The sequence below is a fragment of the Chelonus insularis genome, unplaced genomic scaffold, assembly GCF_013357705.1.
Source record: "Chelonus insularis isolate UGA/USDA-ARS -01 unplaced genomic scaffold, ASM1335770v1 contig_76_pilon, whole genome shotgun sequence".
Classification (NCBI taxonomy): Eukaryota; Metazoa; Arthropoda; class Insecta; order Hymenoptera; family Braconidae; genus Chelonus; species Chelonus insularis.
The window spans coordinates 571,986-587,834 of record NW_023276741.1 but is presented as its reverse complement, the minus strand read 5'-3'; the positions used below and the strand labels follow the sequence as shown (position 1 = coordinate 587,834).

Sequence of the window (15,849 nt, the reverse complement as noted above, 5' to 3'; positions counted from 1 at the left end):
GGTCCTTATAGCACAGCCTAGGGATAAAAATTACATGGTATGGGTTTATTAATTGCTTTTTAATTATTATTTTTATCGCGTTTATACAATTATTGTAATTATATTGTTGTTGCTATTGTTTTAATTATAAATTTTTATATCCTGTATTTAATTTTTGCGCATGCGCTTTACGCCTGCTACGAGCAGGCTTGGAGGGCCTAAAGCTACGCTAAGAAGCCATCAACGCGCCATCTAGCGTTTTCGAAAATATCAAGTCTTGCGGAGAATAAGCTGCGCGGTCCGTGTGCCATGACGCTTGAAAGCGAATGGTAGGGCGACGCGTGCTGGGGCCAACGGGTCTCAGAGCTGTGCGGCTCAGTGTTAGCAACCATACTATAATTATAGTAGACATACTATAATTACACTTATTTTACCCTACACTCTAATGTCTCTACTTTAATTCTTAGATCTACTCTAATTTTTAAGGTGCAAATTTAATTTAATAGAAACGAATATTCCTTTAAATGACTTTTAAAAATTTTTTTTTGCCGCGTGAAATTATTCGTTGCCAATAATGTAGCTTTTATTTTACCATTCAGCGCCCCTAATGTTAAAGAAATCATATACTATAACCAGATTTACAAGTGTCTTTAACCTTCTTTATTATTGAATATTTTATACCCCGGAAAAACTCGAACGTTTCGTTTACGATTTAATTATTTGCTTACTGGAAGTAATTTTGATAGTTAAAATAGAAAAAATATCAGATTTAAATTCAGATGAAAATACATCACCAAAAAAAAGTTCGTCTCAATACCAAAACAGCTCAAAAATTTCGTGACATTTGGTTAAATGAAGCAGATTTCAGACAATGGTTAGCTCGAGATCCAACAAATAAATATAGAGCTCAATGTACTGTATGTCAACTTTCGTTGGTTGCTCAGATAGTTTTTATTCGGAATCATGCATAATCTAAAGTACACATATTGAAAATGAAATCATCTTCTGGTCAAGACAAAATAGATTCTTTCATCAATTAACCTTTAAGTTCTACGAACTCCATCAAGGAATCTGTTAGAAAAGCTAAACTTAAACTTTGTGGTTTTCTCGTTAAACATAATCTTCCGTTTAGTGTGATGGATCACTTAACAGATTCATTGAAAACAAGTTTTCTTGATTCTCAAATACTATAAGACGTTCAATTAAAACTAACTAAAGCTACAGCGATTGTTAAACGTGTACTCGGCGAGTCACAAAAAGGAGGTTTATGCAAAAAATTAACAAATTACAAATTCAGTATTTTAATGGATGGATCGACAGATGTTTTTGCTGTAAAGACTATATGTGTAGTTGTCAGGTAATTTCACAAATTCCATTCATGTGATCAAAGTTATTTTCTGATTTTATTAAACCGATTCTTATTGCTATTTGGTTTGTTTTTAGATTTTATGATGATACAGAAGTAAATTTTGGCAGTTTCATCAGATATTTGAAAACAAATGCCAAAGCAGCTAATGCTGAACATTTATTCAACCTCGTTAAAACATCATTTGAAGAGTGTGGGATCCCATAGATTAAAGTAATCGGCCATGCATCTGACGGATGCCATACAATGATGGGTTGTCGCGATTCAGTTGTAACTCGATTTCAACAGTCATGTCCAGGACTTGAATGTATTTGTCATTCATTACATTTATGTGCAAGTAATGCATATAAAATATTACCGAGAACATGTGAAAATTTAGCTAGAAATGTTTACAATTTTTTGAAAGCAAGCTCGAAAAGACAATTTGAACTTTTAAAGGTTCAAAAGTTTTTAGATAGTGATGTTCATAAGATGCTGCATCCATCGCAGACTCAATAGATGTCATTGGGAACTATTGTTTCTCGCATGATTGAACAGTAAGAAGTTCTAAAACTCTATTTTATAGATAAAAAATTTGTTGAACGACTACACACAATAGATCACATCTTAAATGCACTCAATGATTTGTTAGTTTATGCATTTTTTTCATTATTGGAGTGGATCTTACCCAAATTCAAGAATTTTAATAAATTATTTCAATCGGACTAACCCATCATTGCACCAATGTATGAAAAAGTATGAAGATATGTGGTACATATCAGGAACTTCTTCATTGCTATATGGTGTGACGTTATTTTTTGATAACGTCCTCTTGTCAGCTCCACGATTGTTTTATTGAGTATTAGAGGCTGAAGATAGCCAATTTAGTATGTTCCAATAATGATGTATAAAGTAAATCTATTTACTTAAAGCTCATTTGAGCAGTTACCTTGACTTCTATAGTTCAATCATGCCTATTTTCACATGTTTTATTCACCATAATTATCTTCTGTACGCCAAAATATTTAATTGCTTAATTATACTATTGTTTCATTTAAATTTATAAATCATAAGAGTTATTTTCAATTGATTTTTGTATGTTTTTCTTATTAATCTTATACGTAGAGAGTAATTATTATTTATCAATTTATTAATTATTATTTAATGCAAACCAAGGCTAAGGGATTTATTTAGTAATAAAAATTAGTTTATAATCTTGAAACACAAAAAGAAGCAGAGTTAACATCAGCGAGTAAATTTGTCAACCATATGGACTATTGAGAGAAGAGTTGGGAGGCTGTAGTAGAGTAGAGGACCAAGAACAACGTGTCACCCTGCAGTTTTTCCATGCTGAGAGACGTCCTAGCCCTAAGGGATGTAGTCACGAGGCTGTTGCCAGTAAAATGGGACTCCAAGAAAAAGATGGAAGTGTGGAAGAGGTCGAATTTTGTTGAGTTTTGTCATTAAGTTTTGGAATTAGGATTAAGTTTTGGTGCACATCAGTTTTAAGTGACCCCTCCATATGAAAATCTGGGAGAAGTCACGTGAAAATAGTCACCAATCGAAAATATGATGTGACAAGTCGAAGACGTTTTGGAATAGAGGGAGAAGAAAATGAAAAATTGAACAAGAAGATTTTGGAAAAAGAGTTTCGGGAAGGGAGTCGATTGCGGACTAGACTCCTAGTGAGTTGATTGCAAGCCACGCTCATGAGTTAGTCGATGGCAAGCTGTGCCCATGGAGAGTCAAGTATTACCATCTGGTTGGGAGAGAAGATCAGAGAAGACTCCAGTAAGCAGAATGAAGATCAGAAAGGATCTTCAATTCAAATAAAAGGACGTCCAAGACAACCAGGACCAAGTTTGACAAAAGCTACAGTATCGAAAGCTCTCTGCAGAATTTGTAAGTTATTGAGAATGGATTTGTAATGGGTTGAGAGGTAAATTTGTAGTTAGTTAAAATTATTTTTGTTGAATAAAAGAAAATCCGTGAGGCTTGGTTTGCCCTCGTACTCGGTAGTTCAAGTTTAAATGTAGATTTTGTTAAAGAAGATTATGATTTAGTTTAGTTGATTCGATTTAAAGATTTGATTATTGTGGAAAACTAAAATATTGCGTTTGTGAGTTTAGAATTTTAAGTTACCATTTATTGAGAAACATTTTGTTGAGAAATATTCTTTAGTTAGTATGTAAAATTTATTTGAGCTCCAAAATTGTAACAGGTTAAAGTTTCATTGATTCATTTTGAAGATCGTTATAGCGTAAATGATTATTTGATATATGAATTTGCGATGATGATTTGAGTTCCAATACTAAAAAAGTCTAATTAAGTCGAAATATTACAATAAATTCGAGAATTAAAAATATATTGAATTTGTTAATTGATTCATCGTAGTTTAGAAATCTTCAACCCAGTCCGTTAGTTAGTTTATTTTATTTGGTCTTTTTATTTTGAGTATTTCTTTTGTTTAATTATATTGTGTTGGCTGGACACGACCCCTCTCCACAACCTACACAACTGAGGGCCAGAACATGCCCTATTCAGGAGGATCCTGATTTTTGTAGAACCATCTTAGTTAAGTTAGATTTAAGTTTGAGATTTAGTTTAAGTATTGAGATTCTGAGATATTGTGTGGATTTTGAGTTAGTTAGTAAGTTTTGGGATAATGAGTTTAGATTTAAGTTTGAATTAGTTGTAAGTTATACCAATTTAGTTATTCTGGTAAATAAAAATAACATGGCACCCTAGGTAAAGTAGTATTAGTCTTCCAGGGATGGTTCTAATTAGGATTCCCACCTGAAGGAAGGTGCGTTATGGAGTATTCCCTTTAGGGGGCAGAAAAATAACGTTACAATAGATAGAGACTATAGAAAAAAGACTGCTATACATAACATACAACTATCTAATAATGAAAGCATTATCTCAAATAGTAACAGGTGATAAATGCCAATTAATAAACGATGAATAGAGAAAATTATCTAGCTTTAAACTTCCTGGTGATATAAATGTGTCGGATGATATTGATTTATTTTGACACAAATTAACTCATTGTAATGAAGGTGATCGAGGATACTTCAATTTTAAAAATCTATCTGCATTCGCGTTGAATATCATTTCACTTCCGCACTCTAATGCCGAATGAAGAAGGATTCAGTGCTATTAATTTATCAAAAACTAAGACTAGAAATAAGCTTGTCACACCTACGGTGAATGGTATCCTTTTAGCTAGTCAACGAGTTAAAGACTGTGTATCCTTTGAGCCATCAGCTCAAAAATACTCGAAAATGACCAAACAACAACTTTATCCTAATTCCACTAAGAACAAAAGTGGCAATAAGTCCAGCAAAAAACTCAATGACTCTTCAAATGTCAACCCAAGTGATTTAGCCTGTGTTGATGATTAAAGAATGTCAGAATGTGATGATATTGACATAGTTATTGAATCTAAAGAACGTTAATTGACAATTAAATTGTCATTTAGTTCCAAACTTAATTTTTATATCATTGTTTATATTAATAATTTCATTCGTTTAAAATGTTCTTATTTATTTCATAAGAAAAGTTTTTAATATTGTTATATAATATTAATGTGATAATATTATTTATATAATAGCAAGCCATAAATTTTATTTGTTTTTAATTAATTTAATTCTTCATCTATTAATATGTAAGTAGTCAAATGCTAATAATAAGTTTTCTACAGTTTTTTCGAAATTTAATTGAATCTTTGGTTCTCTAAAAATCTACTATAATTTTTTTTAATTTACTATAATTTTGCTGCCCTTAAAAAATAATTTTAGTTTCAGAGGTTGCCAACACTGGTGTGGCTGCAGTTTCTTGCGCTCAGACTCCTTTAGACAATTTTTTCGGATATGCATAGCTGCTCGGGCACTTCCGAGCTGCGTACAAACGCGTTTACATATTTATGCATGCTATGCGTATCTGTCTATCACCAAGTACCTTTTTAGATGCAAGAGTGAAAGAGATGAACTAGATGAGTGAGACAGACATATACACGTGCTCATGTCAAATAATAAAAATAGTCTTTGTATTTATTTATCACGTTTTTCTTATTAACGCATTAGTTTACACATATTCTTATAATATTAAATACATTCGATTATATATTATTTTACTTTTTACGACTAAAAATTACAACTAATTTGTACAACTAACTATTTGTGCGATGACTAACCGACACGATAGCCTCGTGGGTCAGCGTCAGCCTGATACTCCATGGGTCGCGCTTTCGAACCCCGGCTAGAACAAAGTCATTTATATGACTTTTCTTGGGCTGCCGTGAGCGGAAGGCCTCTCCGGAGAGGCCGTTGTATCGACACAGGTTTTCTGCAGTTTCCCCGTGTCCTCGTGCAAATGCGATATAATGGTTAAGGCATAAGTCGGCTGCAAACGCAACCCGGAATCCTATGTGTGTAATAGTGTGTCGGGCAGGTCAAGAGGAGAGGATGAGAAATGCAGGAAGTAAAGCATTAAAATACATGATTCATTATATATATGTACGATAACTAAAAAGACGCCTTGAATAATGACCGTGAATATAATATGTCGAAACTAATAATGAGAAATGCATACTATTTTTGTGTATATGTAATATTTATTAAAACATGTACTTATTTCTACATCTAAAATTAATTTTTTTCATAATGGCTTTATAATATTCACTTACAATTGTATCATATCCGAAATATTTTGTACTAAAGCCAGATAAAATCTCACTAAATGGATAATTAACAGACATAGCATGCAAAAACATGATAATATATTGGCCGCAAACTTGAAAATCTCCTTGTTGTAAACGCTTAAGGGTGTGCCGGAAGTATTTGCAATATCTCTAAGTCGTCTAAGGTGTTCTGGAATAATTGGTGGTAATCCATAGCTGTCGAAGTAGTAGTCGACTCCATCTCTATTAACGTACACTCGGCGTCATTAATGCCTGATCTATCAAAAATTTTGATACCATCCGAGCAATTATCGATGGAGTAATTTTTTTTTCAAATAGAGATTCCACATCAAAAAACAAAAAAAACCTTCAGGATCTTGTCGGCTGGATATATACCTATCGTATGCGCCGGGATATGCTGTAGAGCTTCTAAAATCTGCAGCGTATTCATAACATGCTCTACAATTATCAAAGCACCTCAGGGTCTGACTGACAGACAGTTGATCACTAGTTGACGAATATAAACGTCAACTTGGTTAAACATAGAATACATGAAGTTATCTATAGTCCCAACATCAATATCTGCAACATTTTTGGGGTCACTTTCATCAATAGATGCATCGCGTGATGTAATTTTGACTTTTAAATTCAACATTGTATGGGCAAGGTCTATGTATTCATAGCCTTGACCATGAACAACATATTCAATCGGAGAATTACCTGCTAATGACGAAGTAGGCTTGTAAAAAACCAGTTGAGAACCATCAATTGTTGTTTGTGTAGGTGGTACACAAAATAATTCTGGTTCTGTTTTTGCACACTCACAAAAATGAACATGGAGAGAAGCCATTATTATTCAAATATATCTGCAACGCGTCGTACTTTCCTTTTTTTGTTTGTCTTTCTCTTAAGTCTGTAGCCGTTACGTTTCTTCTTTCCTTCAGATGTTTGTTTTTTTGTTTTTTTAACTTTTCGGGTACAACGGCGTTTCCGAGAGACAATGTTCTTTAAGCGGCTGTCAAAAAACAACTGTTTATTTGGCAATAAATCGTGTGGTATATAGCCTGAACCTTGCATTATACAATCAATTTATTTAAATACGAATAAATAAAAAATTTTTATTATTTTTGTAGCAAGATAAATAGCATCCGGTGCTTCACTCAAAAAAGTGATAATGTTGTCTTTGGAAAATACAGCTGATTTTTTTACCACATATCTGGACATTTTCTTTTTCGAACAAAGAATGACTCGTTTGAAACTACTTATATCAAGATGATGAAACGCAGCAAAGGTAGCTTTGATTGAGAGAAATACACCCACAAACTAGAAAATTCTCACACATAACACATGATTTAAGACGAACTTCAGACGTACGAGTTATAAAATAGTGAACGATACGCGTGTTGTGTATGAGCGATCTGAACGGTGTGTTAATGTAAAATGTTATTCAACAAGATTCAGTATTTTCGAAATTCCCATCAGAATATAGCCGATCTCATTCAAAAGTTAAAAGGGATTTCTTCTTGCTTAATGGGATATTGCAACAATATTATAATCCTGTTAATTTATATGCATTCCCATAAAAAACGTCTACTAGGAAACGTAAGTAATGAAAAGGATTGTATAGAAAATATTATAATCCTGTAGAAATGTTCTCATTCATATTGAAACATTTCGTAGGATTTAATATTTTTCTATAGGATAGTCTAATAAGATTCAACAGATTTCAAAAGGAAAATAATTTTTGAATTTCCGATGCATTTTTCTCATTGAAATGTTGTTTTTTAAACGAAATAGTTTAAGCAGGGTATGTACCATGTTGAGAATTAATAAATTCTCAAGTTCGAATAATCAGCTGACAGGAACTTCGGCAGCCATCTTGGCGTTCGTTTGATAACAAATCAACCAAATAATCAATAATTCTTATTCTAGTCACTCATGCTATGTTTACGCGCAAACTAAACATCGGTGTTAACAAAAGTTTGTTAAAGCGTTTACGCTCAACCCCAATGTTAGGTCGGCGATAACAGAGATGTTACTCGGTTCCGTTCCTATAGTTCATGTGTGAGATAAAAAACTGGAATAGTGAATTGAAATATAAAATGACAGTTATTGTTTATTATAATAATTAATAAAAATTAATTAGGTAGGTAAGATAAATGCGATAATTCATTTTATATTAATTTAAATAGTATCTAAGAATAATTTTCTATTAAGTAAATTACTAAAAAATTATGTATAACATTTATCTTATCAACATCATTGATTCTTATTAGTAATTTCACTTATTATTCTAATTTCTTAATTCACTTCGACTAACTATTACAATAAACAACAACTGTCATTTTATATTCCAATTCATTATTCCAGAGTTTAATCATGCACATGTGTCACTAACTATGGTTAGTTTGTCTACGCGAGCGTCTTAATTTCGATCTGCAGTTGAGCAACTGATGTTAAGGCCGTTTACGCGCACTAACATCGATGTTAACATCAATGTTAAAGAGCCTAACTTCGATGTTAGACTGCGCGTAAACATAGCATCAATTGACTACAATTTGTTCTGATTTTGAGTCGGCTGAGTGAGAAGTCGGGACTTTGTGGACTGTATTTTTTAGGATGTTTGGATGCTAGAACAGTCGGGACTTTTGAACGGTGTAAATGAGTTGGCTGACACTATTTAACAGTAACAGTTAACGATTTATTAAACACTAAAATCACAGTAACAGAAAAATAACAATAAAAGAGTCTTTGAATTGTCTGTACAGTCTTGAATTCACGGAAATTTCACATAGAGTTCACTGATGAGTAGAGGATCACAGGAAAGTTGTAAGTTTTCCTGTACTGGTCTCTGCACCAGGAGTAGCCTGATTTTTTTGAGTAGTCTGAGTTTCATTGTGTTGGCGTCAGCCACACAGACACAAGCGAGTTGTTCGTGTATGGATCTTGTGTGTGTGTCTGTCCATGAGGCCGTGAGGCGTCGAAGCCGACATCATTCGCGCCTTTTGTAAGAAGGTGGTGATGCGGACCAACATGAGCTTCCTGAGGATGTCTTCTGAGAGGTAGACTGCCTGATGAGTTCATAATCATCACTATAGATGATTAACTGGTGAGTTAGTCCATGTCTGAGGAGTTGTCTGGGTTTTCACTAGAGAGTTCGACTGCGTGAGCTCTCTGCTAGTACACACGTACCGAGTTGACTGTTACAACGAGTTGTCTGTGGGTGGGCATTGTCCGATGATACCCAAGAGTCGTCCGAGTACGAGCTACGAACGAATACTCGCAGTAACCGGCGAATACTGAAGACTACGGTCCATGTTTCTCGAAAACTCTGCGCTCTCGAAGCTTCTAGGCCCTCTGAGAAGGGATATATAGGAATATATCCTAGGCCCGGCAAAAACTTCAGAAGAGACTAAAGCTCCCATGGAAAAACGCGCCTATTTATCCGGTGATTCGAGCTTAGTCAGCAAGCTCGATGAGGTCATTTCAGGTCAGGTACCAATGTCCCTCTTGCTTTACGGGCTTCTACAGGCTTGCCTTAAACATTGATTGTTCTTTTTACCTGGCCTTAACTCTGCTTCATGACCCCTACCTCGCTCTTAGTCCTCTTGGCTTCATGCACCTATCTTCCCATTCTATTACTTTTTTATTTACCTTTAAAAAAATTTACTTCAAAACAATAATTAAATACTCCGGTCCATAACGTAGTATTTCTGATGCAATTTTCCGATTTATTCCTATAAAGTTTTTTTTATAAGATTTTATCGGAATGTTTAACCAGGGTGGGGCTATTCTTTTTCTGTTCTCGTTCACGCTATCACACAATTTTAATTCTTTCTGAAAAAATTGATCTTTTTTAAGTCAATCATTAGAGTTTGTGTGTTTCTAAATCGACAAAAACATGCGTCTATTCATTCTGCAGTTAAAACAATCAATATTTCTGGACTATCAATAGTAATTTGAGTATTTTAAATGACATTCACATTGCATTCCATGTTGAACTAACGCCACGTGCACAATCATTGTTCAAAATGACTTGAGAAGTGTGTTGAGCTCGTGTAGGAAGTCAATAATACCGAACACACCAAGTTTAGTTATTTTATCAGATATATTTTATTGCAATCTGAGGAGTAGATAGGAAAAATCGTAGATGCAGTAATGTCTGAATGTATTTCAATTATTTCACATAATTATTTAAAATATATTTTAAGAGAAGCTGAAATGAATAGCAATGAAACTTAAGGATTGAGGTTAACGATTATTACTCAAGTTATTGTTATTGTTTTTTTAGTTTTCCTAAAATTTCGTTAAAATAGAAAGGGTTTCGAAGAATAGTTGAGAGAATCATCTTTCAGTTATTTTATTGCTTTTGGAAAACCACGTGGCGAAAAGCAAAAAAATTTTTAAAAAAAGAGTACATGACGTAAGAAGAGCGTTAGCTTTCCAAAAAGGGAAAGACCATGCAAAGGGACTTGTGCGCACCGGAAGCAAGGGACTTCTACTTTCGTCACATTCGACTGTATAGATACGTAAAGTTTGATGCATCAGTCAGTTGTCGAAAAAGTAAGATCAAGATCGGATTGTTGTGGAACATCTCTTGAAATCATAAGTCTTGTTTTGTTTTGAACATTGTATTGATAATTTTTCAAAGTTTGTAAATTTTTGTCTTAAGTTTATTTGATCGTCAAATTCTTTTTCATTTGATATTTAAATTAATTCGCGAGTAAAAGTGAATATTGCGCTGACTGAAGCATCAACTAAAGACCAGTTTATTGTAATTCATCTCGACCAGAGTAAAAGAAATCGTCTGTTGGTAACGTTTAAATTGTTATTATAATTCTTCAATAATTTTCAATCAATAAATTTCGTTATTATTTTTATATAAATCACACATTTTCACTTTCTCTATCGAAGATCCCCTGATCCCTGTGTATTGGTCGAGAGGCTAGGACTAAAAAGAGGAACTTAAAGTCTCTAAGGTTAAGCATATGGTTTATATTGACACCTTCAAAGAGCAAAAATACATAACAATACTTTTTTTTGTAGAAAAACGTTGTTATGAACGTCTTTTTTTTAAACAATCTTTGAACATTTTATTGCCATTTTAAGAGTGGATAGGTTTTTTTCCGCTCTACAAAATGGCTATCTCTTATGTTCTAAAAAAAATTTTTTTCGCCTTCAAAAAAAACACATTTTTCGTAACTTTCGCCCCTATTTGAGGGCGGACAATATTTATACTTTGAAAGACTGTCCTCAGCAAATTTTTTTAACTTCATCCAGAAAAACGTAGAGAATCAGAAGTATTCTCCATAAATACGGAAATTATTACGCGATACTCAGTGAAGAGATAAAGCGGGAAAAGAGTGGGAAAAATCCTATCTACTCCTAAGATTGCAATAAAATGTTCAAAGATTGTTTAGCAAAAAGACGTTCACAACAACGTAAGAAATCGAAAAAATTAATTTTTCTTTAAATTTCAACGGGAAAATATTCAGAAAGCGATTCTGAACATGACATAATTTTTTGAAATTTTATAAACGATGATTAATATTTTTTTTTAATTAATTAATTTGAAAGGCGCCTAACGGCACATTTCGCTGAAACGCCCAAAATGGTCAATTTTGGTATGCGCGTTCAGAGCGCTGCAGTGAGAGGTAAAAAAATGTGCTTTGCCAAGTTTCAATTGTTGATAAACAATAATAAAAATCATTTACAAACAATGACATTTGGCACAAATGTTCTTTCCGTTAATCTCTACTAGAAACTGCCATCAAAAATTTTTTTCAACTCTTTTAAAATTAATGCATGGGGCATTCTCACTGCTCTTAGACTACACTGATAGAAGAATTTATTTGCTAGGACTGAATGAATTCATTAAAATTATGTTTTAGCATTTTTTTGATACAAGTAAAGATTTATTTGTAGCTAATAAATCTTCTTTGCTCAGCTGTCTAAAATTATTATATTTATAAAACCATTAAAAATTCACACGAAATTAAATGGTTATCATGTAATTGCTTGTCGAGCTATTGTTTAAAAGAAAAAATTAATTTTAATCATTACGAAACCGTTATTTTTTATTTAAAAATTTTCAATAAATAAAAGTTATCTCATAACATAACCTAACATTTGATTATGCTTTACCGTCATTCTACCTTACCATCGAGCCCAATCATAGTATTTATATGAGAAATAAATATTTGTTTGCAGCTAAGAAATCATTCATTGAGCCAAATAAATCTACTCTAATGAATAATCTCTCAACTGTTAACAAATGTTCATTCGATTTCTCTTTCAATAACATATTTATGAGATGCTCATAAATTACGTTAGATACAAAGAAATACTTCTATCAGTGTACATTGGGTGTTTACTGGAATATAATCGAAAGATCTATCAGTCAATTATCATTATTATCTTTAACTACTAAAACAAATATTCATTGCAATGAAACAATATTAATCTTGTTAATATGCTTTGAGAAAGGGCGAAAAACATGTAAATTTGATATAATTCGCCACAATGCATGTTTTTTTTCAATCTAAGAAGTAATGATACTTAATCAGTATTTAGTTAGTTTATATATTAAGCATAAATGTAGCTTTCGATAAAAAGAAATATTCAAAAAGTTTACTTGTTGATGACTTACGATCAATTTTTAAAAAAACATTGATACTTTTAATATAAAAAATTCAATGTCTAGAGAACCATTAGTTATAGGAAGTTGAGACTGGTCTCATTGTTTTTTTGTAAAAAGCTCCACAATTTACATGCATCATGTCTCGATCTCTGATGCCTTGTTTTCAAAATAATTAATAAAAAAAAAAGCTGTTCATTTAAAAACAAAAAAGCACATTTCGCCATGTGGTTACAAATTCATACTGATGTCTTTCGTCACGAAAAACAAACTAACGAACAAAATTAGTAAATGGCATATTGACTGGACTATTCTGTTCAAGTATTTAATTTAGACGCTGAAAAAATGTAAGAATTTATGATTGTTTAAAATTCTTGAACATAATCTGACAAATTTTAAAATATTCAAGTACTCTTGAATAATCCCTAGTAACCAAATTAACGTAAAATTAACGGCAGATTTACGCAAGTCGAACTAAGTTTGTCATTTACCTGTGTATTTACCGTTTTTCTGAAACAGACAATCGCCAGATTGTCTTCAGGAAATTTAACATCAGACAGTATATAGCAATCAGATGCCTAACATAACTGATGTACAAAAGCATGACGAAAATCCTTGCGTTAGGTCTAGCTACTAGGGATATCATCAATTCAATTTATTAAAATTGTAATAGTCTATAATTTTAATGACATACCGAACAATCGGTCCAATACGTATGAAGTATTGGTTGATCTGTCAGAATATTTTGCTTCCTATTTTTAATCAATTCAAATGAAAATCGTGAGAAATCTACTTTTAATTTGACTTGCTTCGTAGGACGACCAAAAGATCTACGCCACTCAATGGCATCTAACGATATGCTGTGCGTTAAATTTTGTTGTATAGTTGAAAACAGTGAGTCATTCCCAGCATCTAAATTTCAAATTAATAGAATTACTTAAAATTTAACATATAAAAACTAAAAATTTTATGTATAAAAATTGTATTTTTATATAAACTTACAGGTTATAATTGATTTCCAGTTTTTTATCAGATACAAATTTTCATCTTGAGAGTGTAAATTGTCACGACGATTCATTTTTTAACATGCGTAAATATTGTCTAAATTATGTTATATAAAAATAAATTTTAATGAACATTGACTTTAGATAAGTGACAGTTATTATAATTGAAGTAGTAAATAAGATTCAGTAAGGTTAAAACCGAGTTAATATAAAAAATGAGTTTCCCATTAACAGGCTGCTATTGATTTATACCGATTTGATTTAAACAATTACGATTATTAAGACTACTGAATAGGCTAAAACTAATTAATTTCTTTAACGAAAAGAAATTATTGAGTCTGTTTAAAAACTTGACAGAATTTTATAATGAACACCTTAACTCATAAAGATATGTACAGTACTGGACATAAATGCTGTTTGATTTTTTAAAGGTTATGCATGCGAGTGACCTATACCGTCCTGTAGAAAATAATATGTACAGCATTTGGGATACACTGACAGAAAAAATGTGATAGCTAGAAAGTATACTAGCGGCAAACACAGAATATACTCAATTTGAGTATAATTATTATTTGATGCAAGTACATTTTATTTAAAAATAAAGTTTAAAGTGTACTGTACAATCATAATAACATTAACTTGACTGCAAATTTTTCATTACTCAATCCTAATATAATATTAATTTATACCAAAAATAGCGATTACTGAATTTTTGTAAATATTTTGTTTATCTCAAGTAGGTAGATAATAAAAGAAGATTACAAAGTTTACTTCAGTTGATAACATAGTTTTCTTACACTGAGGATCTTCCTTACTTTCCACAAGTGTATTTTATACGGAGATCCCATATAAAGCGTACTTATGCTGAGTATAATGCTGTTTTACACTTCAAAAACCATTTTATCATATTATGAATTCTTTTTTATTAATAAGAAAATACTTGTTACTTGAATCAAGTATATCAATTCTTTACTGCAAGTATATTATATACTTAAATTAAGTAAATAAAGTACTCATGCTAAAATTTTGTTCTTATAAAATTTAAAAATTTCAAAATATAAATAATCATATTAATAATACAAAAGTTACTGTTATACCTATTGATATTGGTAAATTTAAATTAGTGAGCATTACTGATGAAGTAACTTAATGATTAAATATTCAGTAATTAATAAGCAGATGAAAAGTAATCTTATAATAATTACAACAATTACTGTTGTACTTTTAAATACGTGGAGCTGCTGCACTTAGACTTGGCCTATTAAAAGTCTAACTTGTAATTTAGCGCTCAGCAATAAATTATTGATTGTAGGATCTTTTATGATAATTAATAATTTATTGAATGCCTATTAATTAATTCTAGGAAATTGACAAAATATTCTAATGAATTATCTTGAACATTTTTAACTATAGACGTGCCTCTAATTCATCAGTCTATCTTAATGAATGTAGTTCATCTTATTTTAAAAGATGATTTAGTTAAAAGACACAAATATTTTTTACAGATTTTATTAACATAATAATTTTACAAAATTTAGTTGAATTACTTAAAATTATAATAATTTTATAAAAACAGTTTCTATTTTTTTCATGTTATAATAATGTAATGTGATTATGTATATTTTGAAATTTTTAAATTTTATAAGAACAAAATTTTAGCATGAGTACTTTATTTACTTAATTTAAGTATATAATATACTTGCAGTAAAGAATTGATATACTTGATTCAAGTAACAAGTATTTTCTTATTAATAAAAAAGAATTCATAATATGATAAAATGGTTTTTGAAGTGTAAAACAGCATTATACTCAGCATAAGTACGCTTTATATGGGATCTCCGTATAAAATACACTTGTGGAAAGTAAGGAAGATCCTCAGTGTAAGAAAACTATGTTATCAACTGAAGTAAACTTTGTAATCTTCTTTTATTATCTACCTACTTGAGATAAACAAAATATTTACAAAAATTCAGTAATCGCTATTTTTGGTATAAATTAATATTATATTAGGATTGAGTAATGAAAAATTTGCAGTCAAGTTAATGTTATTATGATTGTACAGTACACTTTAAACTTTATTTTTAAATAAAATGTACTTGCATCAAATAATAATTATACTCAAATTGAGTATATTCTGTGTTTGCCGCTAGTATACTTTCTAGCTATCACATTTTTTCTGTCAGTGTATGTCTGCACCGTAATG

The 15,849-nt window shown here is 31.4% G+C and overlaps 1 protein-coding gene across 2 annotated transcripts in view; it reads right to left on the bottom strand.

The window, feature by feature from the left end:
• The window catches only part of SIDL (SIDL trafficking protein particle complex subunit 10), a 51,653-nt gene extending 37,512 nt beyond the window's left edge, over positions 1 to 14,141 (bottom strand). For both annotated transcript variants that reach the window (XR_004690861.1, XM_035090265.1), the window contains exons 1-2: positions 13,645 to 14,141; positions 13,337 to 13,554 (exon numbers count right to left, since the gene is read on the bottom strand). Coding sequence is in view for 1 of the 2 variants with exons in the window: in XM_035090265.1 (XP_034946156.1) it covers positions 13,337 to 13,554; positions 13,645 to 13,720 (294 nt within the window). In the remaining variant the exon portion in view is untranslated. The remainder of the gene's footprint in view (positions 1 to 13,336; positions 13,555 to 13,644) is intronic.
• Between the last annotated feature and the right edge of the window lie 1,708 nt (positions 14,142 to 15,849).